At 43.5% G+C, this 17,892-nt stretch overlaps 2 protein-coding genes across 6 annotated transcripts in view; both read left to right on the forward strand.

Annotated features, from left to right (window-relative positions):
- LOC311132637 (thyroid hormone receptor beta) overlaps window positions 1-17,892 on the forward strand; it is a 178,241-nt gene that overhangs the window by 156,076 nt on the left and 4,273 nt on the right. For 3 of the 5 annotated variants that reach the window (XM_084165885.1, XM_084165887.1, XM_084165886.1), the window contains 4 exons: window positions 2,843-3,048; window positions 4,140-4,226; window positions 13,155-13,301; window positions 14,017-14,275. In XM_084165885.1, the coding sequence (XP_084022011.1) occupies window positions 2,843-3,048; window positions 4,140-4,226; window positions 13,155-13,301; window positions 14,017-14,275 (699 nt within the window). The remainder of the gene's footprint in view (window positions 1-2,842; window positions 3,049-4,139; window positions 4,227-13,154; window positions 13,302-14,016; window positions 14,276-17,892) is intronic. The other 2 variants (XM_084165888.1, XM_084165889.1) reach the window with 2 other exon arrangements.
- LOC311131809 (cyclin-dependent kinases regulatory subunit 2-like) lies at window positions 16,204-17,884 on the forward strand (the record flags this gene model as incomplete). The annotated part of the gene is made up of 2 exons (XM_084164940.1): window positions 16,204-16,499; window positions 17,862-17,884. Exons 1-2 carry the CDS (start codon window positions 16,223-16,225, stop codon window positions 17,882-17,884), a joined length of 300 nt encoding a protein of 99 aa, XP_084021066.1. The 5' UTR covers window positions 16,204-16,222.

A 17,892-nucleotide genomic window follows, 5' to 3' on the forward strand; every position in this document is an offset into this window, starting at 1 on the left:
GGAATGGGCCAAAATACCAGCAACAGTGTGTGAAAACCTTGTGAAGACTTACAGAAAACGTTTGACCTGTGTCATTGCCAACAAAGGGTATATAACAAAGTATTGAGAAACTTTTGTTATTGACCAAATACTTATTTTCCACCATAATTTGCAAATAAATTCATTAAAAATCCTACAATGTGATTTTCTGGATTTTTTTCTCTCAATTTGTCTGTCATAGTTGACGTGTACCTATGATGAAAATTACAGGCCTCTCTCATCTTTTTAAGTGTGAGAACTTGCACAATTGGTGGCTGACTAAATACTTTTTTTCCCCACTGTATATACACTACCAGTCAAAAGTTTGGACACCTACTTTTTTTTATTTTTATTATGTTTTACATTGTAGAGTAATAGGTAAGACATCAAAACTATGAAATAACACATATGGAATCATGTAGTAAACCAAAAAGTGTTATATATATATATATATATATATATATATATATATATATATATATATATATATATATATTATATTTCAGATTCTTCAAATAGCCACCCTTTGCCCTGATGACAGATTTGCACACTCTTGGCATTCTCTCAACCAGCTTCACCTGGAATGCTTTTCCAACAGTCTTGAAGGAGTTCCCACATATGCTGAGCACTTGTTGGCTGCTCTTCCTTCATTCTGCGGTCCGACTCATCCCAAACCATCTCAATTGGGTTGAGGTCGGGGGATTGTGGAGGCCAGGTCATCTGATGCAGCACTCCATCCCTCTCCTTCTTGGCAAAATAGCCCTTACACAGCCTGGAAGTGTGTTGGGTCATTGTCCTGTTGAAAAACAAATGATAGTCCCACTAAGCCCAAACCAGATGGGATGGCGTATCGCTGTAGAATGCTGTGGTAGCCATGCTGGTTAAGTGTGCCATGAATTCTAAATAAATCACAGACAGTGTCACCAGCAAAGTACCCCCACACCATCACACCTCCTCCTCCATGCTTTACAGTGGGAAATACACATGCAGAGATCATCCGTTCACCCACACCGCGTCTCACAAAGACACAGCGGATGGAACCACAAATCCCCAATTTGGACTCCAGACCAAAGGACACATTTCCACAGGTCTAATGTCCATTGCTCGTATTTCTTCGCCCAAGCAGGTCTCTTCTTCTTATTGGTGTCCTTTAGTAGTGGTTTCTTTGCAGTAATTCAACCATGAAGGTCTGATTCACACAGTCCCCTCTGAACAGTTGATGTTGAGATGTGTCTGTTTCTTGAACTCTGTGAAGCATTTATTTGGGCGGCAATTTCTGAGGCTGGTAACTCTAATGAACTTATCCTCTGCAGCAGAGGTAACTCTGGGTCCTCCATTCCTGTCGTGGTCCTCATGAGAGCCAGTTTCATCATAGCGTTTGATGGTTTTTGCGACTGCACTTGAAGATTTTTTCAAAGTTCTTGAAATGTTCCATATTGACTGACCTTCAGTTCTTAAAGTAATGATGGACTGTCGTTTCTCTTTGCTTATTTGAGCTGTTCTTGCCATAACCCCCCCACCTTGTCACAACACAAATGATTGGCTCAAATGCATTAAGAAGGAAATAAATTCCACACATTAACTTTTAAGAAGGCACACCTGTTAATTGAAATGCATTCCAGGTGACTACCTCATGAAGCTGGTTGAGAGAATGCCAAGAGTGTGCAAAGCTGTCATCAAGGCAAAGGGTGGCTATTTGAAGAATCTCAAATATAAAATATATTTTGATATGTTTAACACTTTTTTGGTTACTACATGATTCCATATGTGTTATTTCATAGTTTTGATGTCTTCACTATTATTCTACAATATGGAAAATAGTAAAAATAAAGAAAAACCCTTGAATGAGTAGGTGTGTCCAAACTTTTGACTGGTACTGTATGCTCCAATCTACCTGAGAGATCTGCTAACTGAACTTGATGACTGTGCCTAGCCTGCCAGGTGGCTCATCACGGAGAGCTGCTTAACCTGTCTATTTCAGAGTACAGAGATAGAGAGAACTAATGTCATGACTCAACATAACAGATATAGACTGCCAACCTACCTCATTCTTAAATGTTACTCTTTACAAATACTCTAAAAAGCTAATTCATTCTTAGATCCGAAAAAGTCCTGTTTTATTGTGCAATTTCTATAATTTCTATAATGTTATCTCTGTTTTTACTTGAATTTGTATTATTATTTATTTATTGACAGATACTTGAAATGACGGATATTATGATAATATCAGTGTAAATATCAGAGGCAGAGTGCATATGATTTAAATTGTATCTTGTATGTATTGTAAATTGTATTGGGCCATACTTGCGTACATTAGAAAATTGCATTTCTTAAAATAGGTCAACTCTGCCACCAGAGGGATACATGTAAAATGTATCCCTCTGGTGGCCGAGTTGACCTATTTTAAGAACTGCCAGTGGTTTGTGGAGAAAGAGTTTAAGATCTTTGATAAGCTGAAATAATCACAGCCACCTGGTTAGGTTAGCATAGGGCTAACGTGTTCCAGGTTATCTGATGGGACCAGCTACAATGTAGCGTTCTATCACGTGACACTGTGTCATCGACTTTAATTGGCTGATGCTTAAACTTAACCTTGAAACTTTGTATGGCCCCTATGTGTTTTAAATTGTAGACTTACTTTCTCGCTTCTTTTTCGCTTGATACTTGACAAAACCCCTCCCTTCCTCCCTCTTAATCCCCTCCTCATTCGGGACTCCTTGCCTCCCTCTTTAACCCTCCCTCGCCCTACCACTTCACCCTTCCCCCTGATCCCTAACCCCTCACCCTCCTCCTCCTCCCCTCCTCTACCCCACTCCCCTCCCAGTGGTGCTGGACGACAGCAAGCGGCTCGCCAAGCGGAAGTTGATCGAGGAGAACCGTGAGCGGCGGCGGAAGGAGGAGCTCCAGAAGACGGTGTGGGACCGGCCTGAGCCGTCCCAGGAGGAGTGGGACCTGATCCGCATGGTCACCGAGGCCCACATGTCAACTAACGCCCAGGGCAACCACTGGAAACAGAAACGGAAGTTCTTGGTGAGACGTCTCCTCCGTGGCTGACAGCATCTAACAAACCATGTCTGTTATGTGAAACATTCCCAGTTCCCACAGTCCCTCTCTTGTCCCCTTCCCTACCTCCCATCCCATCCCCAACCCACCACTGTTCCCAACGTTAATATGTCCATGTTTTTTGTATCTCCTTGTAGAATGGGGAGAATTAGCTGGACGCTGGAGAAAATGTATTCCTCAACGCAGCAGACACTAATTTAAAATGGAACAATCGATTCCTCTTGTTTTCTTCTTTCTCTCTCCTTTCAAGCAGTGTTCTTTAATAATCAAAACAAATACTTAAAACGAATAACTGTTTCTATCTCTCGTGCTTTCTCTCTCTTTCACTCTCTCTTTGTGTGTAGTGTAGTACTTACCTTATAATTTCACTCCTCACATTTTAACCAATTTATTTTATTTTCCATAAAGTCTAATCCTCTTCTGCAGATTGAAGTCTGTCTCAATTTCTTTGACTCTATCCTGGAGTTTCCATGTAGAGAGTACACAAGGCCTAGGCTATGGACTGTTGAGTAGGCCACATATATAGAAAGATTGAATTGTAATTTATTTAATTGAATTGTCATTTATATATTTATTTAGTATTAGTAATAGTTCCAGATTTAGCTAAACAGCTCATTTTCATCCGTAGTTCCTGTGCAGGCTATATTATTATATAGTATTATATTCGTATTGTAGTATTATATTATGCTATATTATCATAATGTAGATCAGCTTTGATAATCATCAAAATCATCAACTCATTTGTGAGCCTTGACATACAACAGTATAATTTTGATCTGAAAAATTAAAAAATTTAAAAGGTTGAAAGAAATTGGAACCTGAATACCTATAATTAAATATCAGTTTATAAGTATAAAACAAATGCTTCAGCCTGAGCCTAAATCTTGTCATGGAAACTCCACTATGCATTTTGTGTACTACTCACCTGTTTTCTTTCTCTGCACTTACTTGTCTGTCATCTACCTGTCCTCAGTTCAATTCAACTTTTTTTTTTTAGTTGGCTTGACACGGGTTCCTCATTGAAACGTTCTTCACAATCTCTGTTGATTGTCCAACAGGTCGAGGAAGCAATGCTACTTAATGAAATAACTTGTAATTTATTCTATACTTCTGACCAGAGTGCAGTGGGGGTGAAGGAAACCAAGGTAAGAACTAGTAGACAAAATATAATACTGAGTTTAAATACTATCAATACGCTTCTCAAATCGCACCTGCTATAGCTAGCTATTATATTATGGGCTAGTGTTAAAATTCAGCCGAGGCTGCCCCTCCTCCTTGCTCGGGCAGGTTTCGGCGTTCGTCGTCACCGGCTTACTAGCCACTACCGCTCCATTTATCATCACTCCATTTGTCTTGTCTTGTCTTGTCAATCACACACACCTGGTACTCTTTCTCTCATTAGTCTGTGTATAAGTGTTCCCTCTGCCCCCTTGTCCTTTGTGAGTCATTGTGAGAGTGAGTAGCTCGGTTGAGCTACGCTTTCCTTGTATGTAGCCAAGGTGGATTTTCCCTTGTGCTAGTTTCGTTTTTGACGCTTACTGCGCTCTATTCATGTACACTGAATAAACTCTGGATTTCTCGTGTTTTTACCTCCTGCACCTGACTCCGTCATTCACACCTCATCACATAATCACTCACCCGCTATGGAGTCAGCTGGAGAAGAGTGCACACCTGGAATCGTGGCATGGGTCTAGGAGCATTCCACGATGCTGGCCAGCTTGGGGGAAGCGATGGATCGGGTTCTTCAGGTCGTCCAACGCCTGGAGAGAAGAGGAACCGATCTGTCGAGACCAGCTGGCCAACCAGATCCAGCCACCTACATCACAGCACCCGGAGGGATCCAGATATCCCGACCTCGGGCGTTCGATGGGACGCCGGCTCTGTGTCAGGGATTCCTTCTCCAACTGGAGCTGTACTGCTCCAGTGTCAGGCCGGCGCCATCAGATCGAGAGCAGGTGTCCGTCCTCATTTCCTGCCTCTCGGGGAAAGACCTGGAGTGGGCCAACGCGGTTTGGAGAGAAGGAGGAGCCGCGTTGGAGGACTACAGGGAGTTTGCCTGCCTATTTCGGGCGGTTTTAGATCACCCACCCGAGGGTCGAGAGGCGGGTGAGCAGCTGGTCCACTTGAGACAAGGGACGAGGACAGTACAGGAGTTCGCGCTGGAGTTCCGGATCCTGGCAGCAGGGTCCGGGTGGAATGAGCGGGCCCTGATCAACCAGTTCCGGTGCCATCTACGGGAAGACGTCCGACGGGAGCTAGCCTGCAGTGACACCAGTTTGTCTTTTACCGAACTGGTGGACATGGTCATTCGTCTGGACAACCTGCTGGCAACCAGAGGACGTCCTGGATGAGGGCTGCCCGTTCCCGTCCCAACCGACGCGGATCCAGAGCCCATGGAGCTGGGTGGTGCCGCGCACCGAGAGAGCGGAGGACGACAGCGCCAGTGCCAATCGGTAGGCACGAAGGGACATTCCACCACACGTTGTCGTCAGCGCTCTTTTGGGTCAGGAGGCGGCCGGCAGGGCACTCTCGCATCACCCCAGGTATTGAGCACCCACACTTGTTCAGAGCCCTCTGCTGTGCACTGTACCCTACCCATATACTTTCCTGATTACATGAGAGTTCCCAAGTGTAAGGCACTAGTAGATTCAGGCGCAGCTGGGAACTTTATGGATAAAACTTTTGCACGCCGCCAGGGCATTTCATTAGTTCCCCTATCCATTCCACGCCCCATCAGAGCACTTGATAAAGGAAGTGACAGTACCAGTCACCATGATCACACAGGAGACGCATTGTGAGCAGGTCACTTTCCATCATTGAGTCTCCTGCTTTCCCTGTGGTGTTAGGTATTCCGTGGCTAGCACTCCACAACCCCACTTTCTCATGGCCGCAGAGGGTTCTCACGGGGTGGTCGCGAGAGTGTCAGGGTAGGTGTATGGGTGTTTCCGTTGGTGCAACCACGGTGGAAAGTCCAGACGGTGCCTCCACCGTGCGCATTCCCCCCGAATACCATGATCTGGCACAAGTTTTCTTCAAGAATAAAGCAACTAAATTGCCACCTCATCGGGTGGGGGATTGCGCAATAAACCTTCGGGTAGATGCTGTACCTCCCAGGAGTCATGTGTATCTCCTGTCGCAGGCGGAGACGGAGGCTATGGAGACATACGTCACCGAGTCCCTGCGCCAGGGGTATATACGTCCCTCCACTTCACCCGCCTCCTCGAGTTTCTTTTTTGTGAAGAAGAAAGACGGCGGTCTGCGCCCGTGCATTGACTATCGACCACTGAACAAGGAGACGATTAGATTTAGTTATCCTCTCCCCCTCATTCCGTCAGTGGTTGAGTCATTGCATGGAGCGCGCTTCTTCACTAAATTAGATCTCAGGAGTACGTACAACCTGGTGCGTATCTGAGAGGGAGATGAGTGGAAGACAGCATTCAGCACAACCACGAGGCATTATGAATACCTGGTGATGCCCTATGGTTTGATGAATGCTCCCTCAGTCTTCCAGTCCTTTGTGAACGAGGTGTTTCGGGACATGCTTGGTCGCGGTGTAGTGGTCTACATCGATGACATCTTGGTGTATTCTGCTACGCGCGCCGAGCATGTGTCCCTGGTTCACAAAGTACTGGCCCGACTGTTGGAAAATGACCTTTATGCTAAGGCAGAAAAGTGTATGTTTTTACAGCAGTCCGTCCCCTTCCTCGAATACCGCATTTCTACCACAGGTGTGGAGATGGAGGGCGACCGCATTGCAGCCGTGCGTAATTGGCCGACTCCAACCACGGTAAAGGAGTTGCAGCGCTTCCTTGGCTTCGCCATCTATTATCGGAGGTTTATCCGGGGCTTTGGCAAGGTCGCAGCTCCCATTACATCTCTGTTGAAGGGTGGGCCGTCCCGGCTCCGCTGGTCTGCTGAGGCTGACAGGGCCTTCAGTAACCTGAGGGAACTGTTCACCTCGGCCCCGGTACTGGCCCACCCTGATCCATCACTACCGTTCGTAGTGGAGGTGGATGCGTCCGAGGTGGGGATGGGAGCAGTCCTGTCTCAACGCTTGGGCACGCCACCCAAGGTCCGCCCCTGTGCGTTCTTCTCAAAGAAGCTCAGCCCGGCGGAGCAGAACTACGGCGTTGGTGATCGGGAGCTGTTGGCTGTTGTCCGAGCTCTCACCGTGTGGAGACATTGGCTCGAGGGGGCGAAACACCCATTCCTCGTCTGGACGGACCACCGTAACCTGGAGTACATCAGGGCAGTGAGGAGGCCGAACCCTCGCCAGGCCAGGTGGGCCCTATTCTTCACCCAGGTTTGATTTCACACTGTCATACATTCCGGGTACGAAGAACGTGAAGGCAGACGCACTGTCCCGGCTGTATGATACAGAGGAGAGGCCCAGAGACAATACCCTCATACTGCCAGACTCCTGCATTGTGGCGCCGGTAGTATGGGCGCGGATATAGCGCAGGCATTACGCACAGATCCATCTCCACCGCAATGTCCAGCTGGGCTGCAGTACATGCCTGCGCTTATCCGTGATCAACTGATCTACTGGGTACACACGTCACCCTCCTCTGGTCACCCAGGTATCGGTCGTACAGTGCGCTGCCTGCCCGAAAAGTACTGGTGGCCTACCTTGGCTAAGTACGTGAGGGTGTATGTTTCCTCCTGCTCAGTGTGCGCCCAGAGTAAGGCACCTAGCCACCTCCCAGCGGGTAAGTTAAAACCTTTACCTGTTCCACAACGACCATGGTCTCATTTGAGTGTTGATTTTTTAACTGATCTGCCTCGCTCTCAAGGGAACACCACCATCCTGGTCGTTGTGGACCGCTTTTCGAAGGCCTGCCGCCTCCTTCCTCTGCCCGGTCCTTCCACGGCTCTGCAAACTGCGGAGGCCCTGTTTACACACGTCTTCCAGCACTACGGGGTACCAGAGGATATAGTGTCTGTCCGAGGTCCCCGGTTCACGTCAAAAGTCTGGAAGGCATTCATGGAACGTCTGGGAGTCTCGGTCAGCCTGACCTCTGGGTTCCACCCTGAGAATAATGGGCAGGTGGAACAGGTAAATCAGGATGTGGGTAGGTTCCTGAGGTCCTATTGCCAGGACCGGCCGGGGGAGTGGTTGGTGTTCCTGCCATGGGCAGAATATGCCCAGAACTCTCTCCGCCACTCCTCTACGAACCTAACGCCATTTCAGTGTGTTTTAGGTTATCAACCGGTTCTGGCACGTTGGCACCAGAGCCAGACCGAAGCTCCTGCGGTGGATGACTGGTTTTGGCGCGCGGAGGAAACTTGGAACGCTGCCCATGTTCACCTCCAACGCGCCGTGCGTTGTCAGAAGGAAAACGCTGACCGTCACCGCAGTGAGGCCCCCGTCTTTGTACCGGGGGATCGGGTCTGGCTCTCGACCCGGAATCTGCCCCACCGCCTGCTCTGCCGGAAGTTGAGCCCGCGGTTTGTAGGGCCGTTCAAAGTCCTGAGGAGAATCAACGAGGTTAACTGATTACCGTATTAACCCCTCGTTTCATGTGTCTCTCCTCAGGCCGTTGGTGGCTGGTCCTTTGGACAACGAGGGGGCACCGGCGTACTCTGTCCATTCCATACTGGATTCGAGGCGCCGGGTGGGGGGCATTCAGTACCTCGTGGAGTGGGAAGGGTACGGTCCGGAGGAACGGTGCTGGGTCCCGGTGAGGGATATCCTCGATCCCTCTCTGTTGAGGGACTTCCATCGTCGCCATCCGGCTCGCCGTGCTCCGCGTCCTCCTGGCCGTCCCCGAGGCCAGGGTCGGCGCGCTGCTGGAGCTGCGCGTCAAGGGGGGGGGGTACTGTCACGAATTCAGCCGAGGCTGCCCCTCCTTGCTCGGGCAAGTTTCTGCGTTCGTCGTCACTGGCTTACTAGGCACTACCGCTCCATTTATCATCACTCCATTTGTCTTGTCTTGTCTTGTCAATCACACACACCTGGTACTCATTCCCTCATTAGTCTGTGTATGTGTTCCCTCTGCCCCCTTGTCCTTTGTGAGTGATTGTTCATTGTGAGAGTAGCTCGGTTGAGCTACACTTTCCTTGTATGTAGCCAAGGTGGATTTTCCCTTGTGCTAGTTTCGTTTTAACGCTTACTGCGCTTTATTCATGTACACTGAATAAACTCTGGATTTCTGTGTTTTTACCTCCTGCGCCTGACTCCGTCATTCACACCTCATCACAACAGTGCTGTATATGGGTCATTCAAATTGGGGTTTGAAAAGAAAATCTAATTTGGATCCTATTTCTAGACATACAGTTGAAGTCCGAAGTTTACATACACCTTAGCCAAATACATTTAAACTCAGTTTTTCACAATTCCTAACATTTAATCCTAGTAAAAATTCCCTGTCTTAGGTCAGTTAGGATCACCACTTTATTTTAAGAATGTGAAATGTCAGAATAATAGTAGTTATTTCATCACATTCCCAGTGGGTCAGAAGTTTACATACACTCAATTAGTATTTGGTAGCATTGCCTTTAAATTGTTTAACTTGGGTCAAACGTTTCGGGTAGCCTTCCACAAGCTTCCCACAATAATGAGATGTTGCTTCAATATATCCACATAATATTCCTTCCTCATGATGCCATCTATTTTGTGAAGTGCACCAGTCCCTCCTGCAGCAAAGCACCCCCACAGCATGATGCTGCCACCCCCATGCTTCACGGTTGGGATGGTGTTCTTCGGCTTGCAAGCATCCCCCTTTTTCCTCCAAACATAACGATGGTCATTATGGCCAAACAGTTCTATTTTTGTTTCATCAGACCAGAGGACATTTCTCCAAAAAGTACGATCTTTGTCCCCATGTGCAGTTGCAAACCGTAGTCTGGCTTTTTTATGGCGGTTTTGGAGCAGTGGCTTCTTCCTTGCTGAGCTGCCTTTCAGGTTATGTCGATATAGGACTTGTTTAACTGTGGATATAGATACTTTTGTACCTGTTTCCTTCAGCATCTTCACAAGGTCCTTTGCTGTTGTTCTGGGATTGATTTGCACTTTTCGCACCAAATTACGTTAATCTCTAGGAAACAGAACGCGTCTCCTTCCTGAGCGGTATGACGGCTGCGTGGTCCCATGGTGTTTATACTTGTGTACTATTGTTTGTACAGATGAACGTGGTACCTTCAGGCGTTTGGAAATTGCTCCCAAGGATGAACCAGACTTGTGGAGGTCTACCATTTTTTTCTGAGGTCTTGGCTGATTTATTTTGATTTTCCCATGATGTCAAGCAAAGAGGCACTGAGTTTGAAGGTAGGCCTGAAATACATCCACAGGTACACCTCCAATTGACGCAAATGATGTCAATTAGCCTATCAGAAGCTTATAAAGCCATAAACTTCTGACCCACTGGAATTGTGATACAGTGAATTATAAGTGAAATAATCTGTCTGTAAACAATTGTTGGAAAAATTACTTGTGTCATGCTCAAAGTAGATGTCCTAACCGACTTGCCAAAACTATAGTTTGTTAACAAGAAATTTGTGGAGTGGTTGAAAAATGAGTTTTAATGACTCCAACCTACGTGTATGTAAACGACTTCAACTGTATCTACAACTCACACACTTTTTGTATTGCATATTTTAAATAGTTTCCAGAATTCCTTACCAGGCACTAAATTATTCACTACCGAAACAGTGAAAAGTTGCAGTTAAGGGAGAGCCATGCACAGTATTGATAATTTGGATTAACCTTCTATTACAGATTAATTTGAGAAGTGTAATACAAAATGTGCAAAATAGTAAAAACACGATTTTTAACCTGACTTTCAAACCCTTTACAATTCATTTAGAGAAACATTTCACCATCAATGTCAGGCTCTGACCAATGGACAATTTCCCCTGTCTTCACAGATCAAGCTTCTCGCACACTTTGGCTGCGTTTACACAGGCAGCTCAATTCTGATATTTATTTAACTAATTGGTCTTTTGACCAATCAGATCAGCTCTGAAAAAGATCTGATGTGAAAAGATCTGATGTGATTGGTCAAAAGACCAATTAGTGGAAAATATATCAGAATTGGGCAGCCTGTGTAAAGCAGCCTGTGTCGTACACACTTTGGCTGATTTGAACATGTCGCTGTGTAACTTTTGTGGGGGGAGGGATTAGGCTGAGGAACACTGTATACCATATCTTAACTGACTTGCCTAGTTAAATAAAGGTTTAAAAGAATTACAAAAATTAGACCTCTTGGCGTAACGGTTAAGGTATTGGCTTGACAGTCGCTGGACCTGGGTTCGAGTCCCGGTCTGGGCTACCCCCCGAATTCACTACAATATCATGTCCTCCATTTAAAGACAAAATAAGTGGTTTCGTCTAATGCAGTGCATTACTTTGACTTTGACTTCGAGAGAGAAATAATGATCTATGTGTTCAATGTAGATTATCATATCAAATGTTTTTTTCAAGAGATGTAAAGAAATACAATGGATTAACAATCAAGTGTCAATTACCGAAACAATCATGTCAATACCAAAACTAAGCAAATTGTTTCAGTTGTGACCGTTTCAGTTTTGACCATTTAGACTTTAATTAATCCCCATAGATACCATATGGCTAGCTAGCTATCTTTTGGACAGTTGTACATCCAAAAAACATATATTTTATTCCCAACACCATACATATATTTTTTTTATATTATATGTTCGGTATTGACACATCATGGGGCCATGATGGAGAGGGATGCAATCCCATTTCCTGGTTATAATTGTAGGGATGTGACTTAAGTGTTTCAGTAGCGACATACAGTACAAAGTGGGCAATCTTTTTCTCTCAGAGAAAGAAAAAATATATATTTTAAATAAGAAACTAAACTAATTAGAACAGTATCTTTCAATTTAATAATAAAACAACTCAATATGTTCTAGTGAAATAATAGTGTAAAAAATATTACAAAAATCATGGATTGCTTTATTTTCAAACATGAATTTTAGGAGTCAGGGTGGAGTACAGCCACCTCTCAATAGAAATGGGAATATAAACCATGACTTTGTACTATATTAATTTAACAATATGTGTGTTATTGCATTGGCATGAATTAGAATAGATCATGATGTTAATAAATGTCTTAAGTTTGAAGATGATCTTTTTTAAAATCATTTTTTGACTGGGGACAGCAATTTGAACCACTTCTCTAGAATGATCCATATAGCTTTAAGTGCTGTGTATACAGTATGTAGCTAGTTCTCCGCTAGCTGTGACAGTTGAAAGGCATACAGTGGAGAAGGACTCTTAAAGGGATAATGTTATTATTGTGTTTTATTATTTAATCAATATGCCTATTGATTTAAAGCCAAAGCAACGGAAGCTGGGGGGTGCTGTACACAGTGCTTTGTCCTCTGCTACTCAACTCAATCTGGGCTCTTTGCTTACGCGCTCACTCTATAATATAATAATAATAATATGCCATTTAGCAGACGCTTTTATCCAAAGCGACTTACAGTCATGCGTGCATACATTTTTGTGTATGGGTGGTCCCGGGGATCGAACCCACTACCCTGGCGTTACAAGCGCCGTGCTCTACCAGCTGAGCTACAGAGGACCACTCTACTCTCTCTAGTGCTCTTATGTCACTTCTGGTCAGAAGGCAAGTAGTTGAATATGTTATAATAATAATAATACCGTATCAGTGGATAACCCTAGTCAAAGACTCTGCCAACTGAGGATGAGAAAATTAATGGCTTGCACTTTGCACTATCCCTCCTTTTTAAGTTTCCCTACTTTCCTCCTTTTCCCTCCTGAACAACGGTCACAGTGGAAACGCTGTCCACTTTGTTTTCGTGTTATGCTGTTATACTCGTTGACCTGTCTCACACTTAGAGGAGAAAGAGGAGAACGTGTTGTGTTGTGTGGTCTGTTTGTCTATCTTTCTAGCTGCGTCTGAGTTATCACCCTCCTCCCTAGATAGTACACTACTTTTGACCTATGTTCAAAAGTACTGCACTATATAGGGTGCACCCTATTTCAGACGCACCCTCTGTCTTGTGGTCTTTTAGTAGTCTGTCCCTGTCTAGCCCTGTTGAACGTACCTACATCCTCCCTCTTCTTCTTGTCATTTCAGCCCGAGGACATTGGTCAAGCACCGGTCATAAATGCACCTGAAGGGAGCAAAGTGGACATAGAAGCCTTCAGTCAGTTTACAAAAATTATCACCCCCGCCATTACCCGAGTGGTGGACTTTGCCAAAAAGCTGCCTATGTTCTGTGAGGTACGTAAGTAAGCAAGGTAGTTTTACTTTATTGAAACTGAAATAAAAAATTAAATTATTATCAAGCTATATATATTTTTTTTTTGGGGGGGGGTTCATATTTTTGTTCTCTTTTCATATGATTGATTTCCTAATTATTTATCATTGAGGATGGCAATAAAGATATTGGTTATAAAACACAATAACTTAAACAGAAACAAACTCAATTTTAAAAAAACATCAACAACATAAGCAATTTCACTAAAATAAAAAATTAAAAGAGAGAAAATGTTCAAACAAAAAATGTAAAATGAATTCAATATTTTAGTTTATAGTTAAATATAAATTGTGTGAATTATGTTTTTGTTTAGTGCTACATTTCTACTTGTCTTTCATATAAAAAAAATCAAATACCTTAATACTAAAACAGAAATAGAAATGGTCTCAACATGTAAAGCTAAACAAAATCAACATAATTATTAATATAATAAACTAAATTGAAATTCTAATGAATTTGGGATGTACAGAGTTCAGTTTGTAGTAAATGCTAACACTACTAATATATGTGAACATAAACGTTCTAACATAATTTCTGGAGTTTTACCTCTCCTGTGCATTCTCCTATTTTCCCTTTTAATTCTTACAATCACATCAGTCGTTCATCTTTTATGTGCAAATAAATCAATAAAAAATCTATAACAATGTTTGCTCTCTGTGTTTGTCTCTCTCCTTCCAGCTGCCTTGTGAAGACCAGATTATCCTATTGAAAGGCTGCTGCATGGAGATCATGTCTTTACGGGCGGCCGTTCGCTACGACCCCGAGAGTGAGACGCTGACGCTTAACGGAGAGATGGCCGTGACCCGCGGCCAGCTGAAGAACGGAGGCCTGGGTGTGGTGTCGGACGCCATCTTTGATTTGGGCGTGTCGCTGTCGTCGTTCCACCTGGACGACTCTGAGGTCGCTCTGCTACAGGCCGTCATCCTCCTGTCCTCCGGTGAGAGAGAGACAAGCTTGCCGGCACACACACACACTTGTTGCGTCACCACACTACCAGACATCCGGCCCTTTGTTTTCTCTACACGCAGGCTTATGGGTTATATCACCACCATGACAAATACACCTTCTAAAAGTGTTTTAAAGGGCGAGGGGGTCATGGCCATTGAAACTGAGGGGCCACAGTCCAGCAGCAGTTTTAACCACTTGTAAGCTGACAATATAGAAGATATTGCTTTTTTACGGATAGTTAATTCAAATATATCCTTTAAAAGGTGCCACATAAAAAATTGGGTGAATTCTAAAACTTCTATAAGAGTGTTCTTTAATATTCTATTTCGTGTAGTTTTTTTGGTATAATTTGGTAATGACCTGCCATTTTAATCTTGAACTATTTGGCAAGATGACAAGTAGGTTACATTACAAGTAGTTTAGGAACTTGTAGGTAATAGGAATATATTGTGGGTGAGATGGAAAGAGAGCGGCAGGCCCCTGAGTTCAAACAGATAGAAAATTGGTCTAACAGCACACCATATTAACCCCTGTCCCATGTGTAGAAAGAGGATTTACATTAACGGTATATCATGAAACGTACATTACACATCTATAATCACACATGTAGCTTTAGCGGTATTATGTGCTAATAGATGTTTATACCATGGCATTTTTGAATACTTGTTTCTTATTGGCTTGAAGGGCATTCTAGAGTGTGCATTATTTCCCTATAACACACAGTATATTTGCACGGTAGAATTGAAAGGCTATGGTTCATTCTTACATGTTCTATGTTTGAGCTGCTTTTGAAAGCAAAAGTCTAATTGAAAACATTATTAATCACAAAACCCACTGATATTGCCGACTACTTTAATGATTTTTTCATTGGCAAGATTAGCAAATTTAGGCATGACAAGTATATCTGACCAAATTATGAAAGACAAGCATTGTACTTTTGAATTCCATAAAGTGAGTGTGGAAGAGGTGAAAAAATGATTGTTGTCTATCAACAATGACAAGCCACCGGGGTCTGACAACTTGGATGAAAAATTACTGAGGATAATAGCGGATGATACTGCCACTCCTATTTGCCATATCTTCAATTTAAGCAAAAGTCATACCGCTACCTAAGAATAGTAAAGCCCCCTTTACTGGCTCAAATAGCCAACCAATCAGCATGTTACCAACCCTTAGTTTGACCAGATACAATGCTATTTTGACATTATCGATCATAGTCTGCTGCTGGAAAAACTTCTGTGTTATGGCTTTACACCCCCTGCTATATTGTAGATAAAGAGTTACCTGTCTAACAGGGTGTTCTTTAATGGAAGCCTCTCCAACATAATCCAGGTAGAATCAGCATTTCCCCAGGGCAGCTGTCTAGGCCCCTTACTTTTTTCAATCTTTACTAACGACATCCACTGTCTTAGAGTAAAGCCAGTGGGTCTATGTATGCGGATGACTCAAGACAATACACGTCAGTTACTACAGCGAATGAAATGACTGCAACACTTAACAAAGAGCTGCAGCTAGTTTCAGAACAGGTGGCAAGGAATAAGTTAGTCCTAAATATTTCTAAAACTAAAAGCATTGTATTTGGGACAAATCATTCACTAAACCCTAAACCTCATCTAAATCTTGTAATGAATAATGTGGAAATTGAGCAAGTTGAGGTGACTAAACTGCTTGGTGTAACCCTGGAATTTAAACAGTCATGGTCAAAACATATTGATACAACAGTAGCTAAGATGGGGAGAAGTCTGTCCATAATAAAACGTTGCTCTGCCCTCTTAACCATACGTGTTGCAAGAAAGCTAGCAAGAAAAAAGAAAAAAAAGCTAGAAAAAAAAGAAAGCTAGAAGAAAGCTAGCAGTGGGAATGTTCGTGGAATACTTGCTAACAAAGTGCAGTGGAATTGTATGTGTATACTGTCTTAAAGTTATTTATTGGCAATATGTCACACAAAGAAATCTACTACTCAGACAAATATAACGACGAACACTATGAATACAGACATGTTGTGTTGCCGCGGGAGATGGTGAAACAAGTCCCCAAATCCCACCTGATGTCTGAGGATGAGTGGAGGCGAATGGGAGTGCAGCAGTCTCTTGGATGGGTGCACTATATGATCCATGAACCTGAGCCTCACATTCTGCTGTTTAGGCGACCACTTCCGAACTTAGGAACATTACAATTGGCTCAGAACAGGGCAGCACGGCTGGCCCTTAAAAGTACACGGGAAGCTAAAATTAATGATTTGCATGTCAATCTCTCATGGCTCAAAGTGGAGGAGATATTGACTTCATCACTACTTAATTTTGTAAGAAGTGTTGACAAGCTGAATGCACCAAGCTGTCTGTTTAAACTACTAGCACACAGCTCGGACACCCATGCATACCCCACAAGACATGCCACCAGAGGTCTCTTCACAATCCCCAAGTCCAGAACAGACTATGGGAGGTGCACAGTACTACATAGAGCCATGACTACATGGAACTCTATTCCACATCAGGTAACTGATGCAAGCAGTAGAATCAGATTTTAAAAACAGATAAAAATATACCTTACGGAACAGCGGGGACTGTGAAGAGACACACAAAGGTACAGACACACGCATACGCACACAAGCACTAGCACACACACTCTACACACACGTACATTGTAATATTGTTGTATGGTGGTATTATACACTTTCTATTGTAGATATGTAGTGATGTAATAATGTTATATGATGTACTGTTTCATATTTTGTTTTATATGTAATGTAAGTGCCTTAATGTGTTTGGATCCCAGGAAGAGTTGCTGCTGCCTTGGCAACAGCTAATGGGGATCCCCAATAAATACAAAAATACAAATTGGCATTGTTGAATTCGATTGTCATAATGGCAAGCTAGGACTGATGGTTTGGTTAGCTAAAAAGCTTGAAAATAATGCAACTCCGTGGAAGGTCAGTTCCACGTCGTTCATTATTTTCCATAGAACACATAGCCCGTCCTTGATTATCCCTTACTTATTATTTATGATATACACTTACAGTAACTTGTACACAATCAATATTGAGATATATATATTATATATATTTATTCATATACAATAAATTGTTAGCAAAGAGCCTATAGGCTTACCACATAAACCCAACAGCCAGCCTCCTGTGAGACCTGTAGCAAAACAGTCAGTAAGCAATGAAACAGTCAGCAAAGGCAGTAAGTCAGTGTCTGCCATCCTGTTTTCATGTTTGATTAACCACAGTCAGTCACACGTCAATACTGCAATTAAACAATCAGTAAACCTTGGTAAGTATGTAAAACAGTCAGTAAATCCCAAAGCCAGTAAGTCAGTGTGTGCCGGCCTGTTTTCATGTGTGATTAACCACAGTCAGTCACACGTCAATACTGCTGTTAACTTCCACCAGAGTTTTTTTAAAACCCATTAAGCCAATCTTTCACATAGCGATTATCAGGGATTACAGAGCCCACCCTTGGAAAGGCAACCATCTAATGATGAGACTACAATAGCCGTCCGGGAGATTGACGTTCAAAATCAATAGCTTTGTGCTGGGGCCACACATCTCCCTCCCTCCCTCCGTCTCTAAGACAATGCCTTCTCTGTTCTGTGAAGCCATCG

This window comes from Coregonus lavaretus, assembly GCF_964263955.1.
Source record: "Coregonus lavaretus genome assembly, chromosome: 7".
NCBI classification, from domain to species: Eukaryota; Metazoa; Chordata; class Actinopteri; order Salmoniformes; family Salmonidae; genus Coregonus; species Coregonus lavaretus.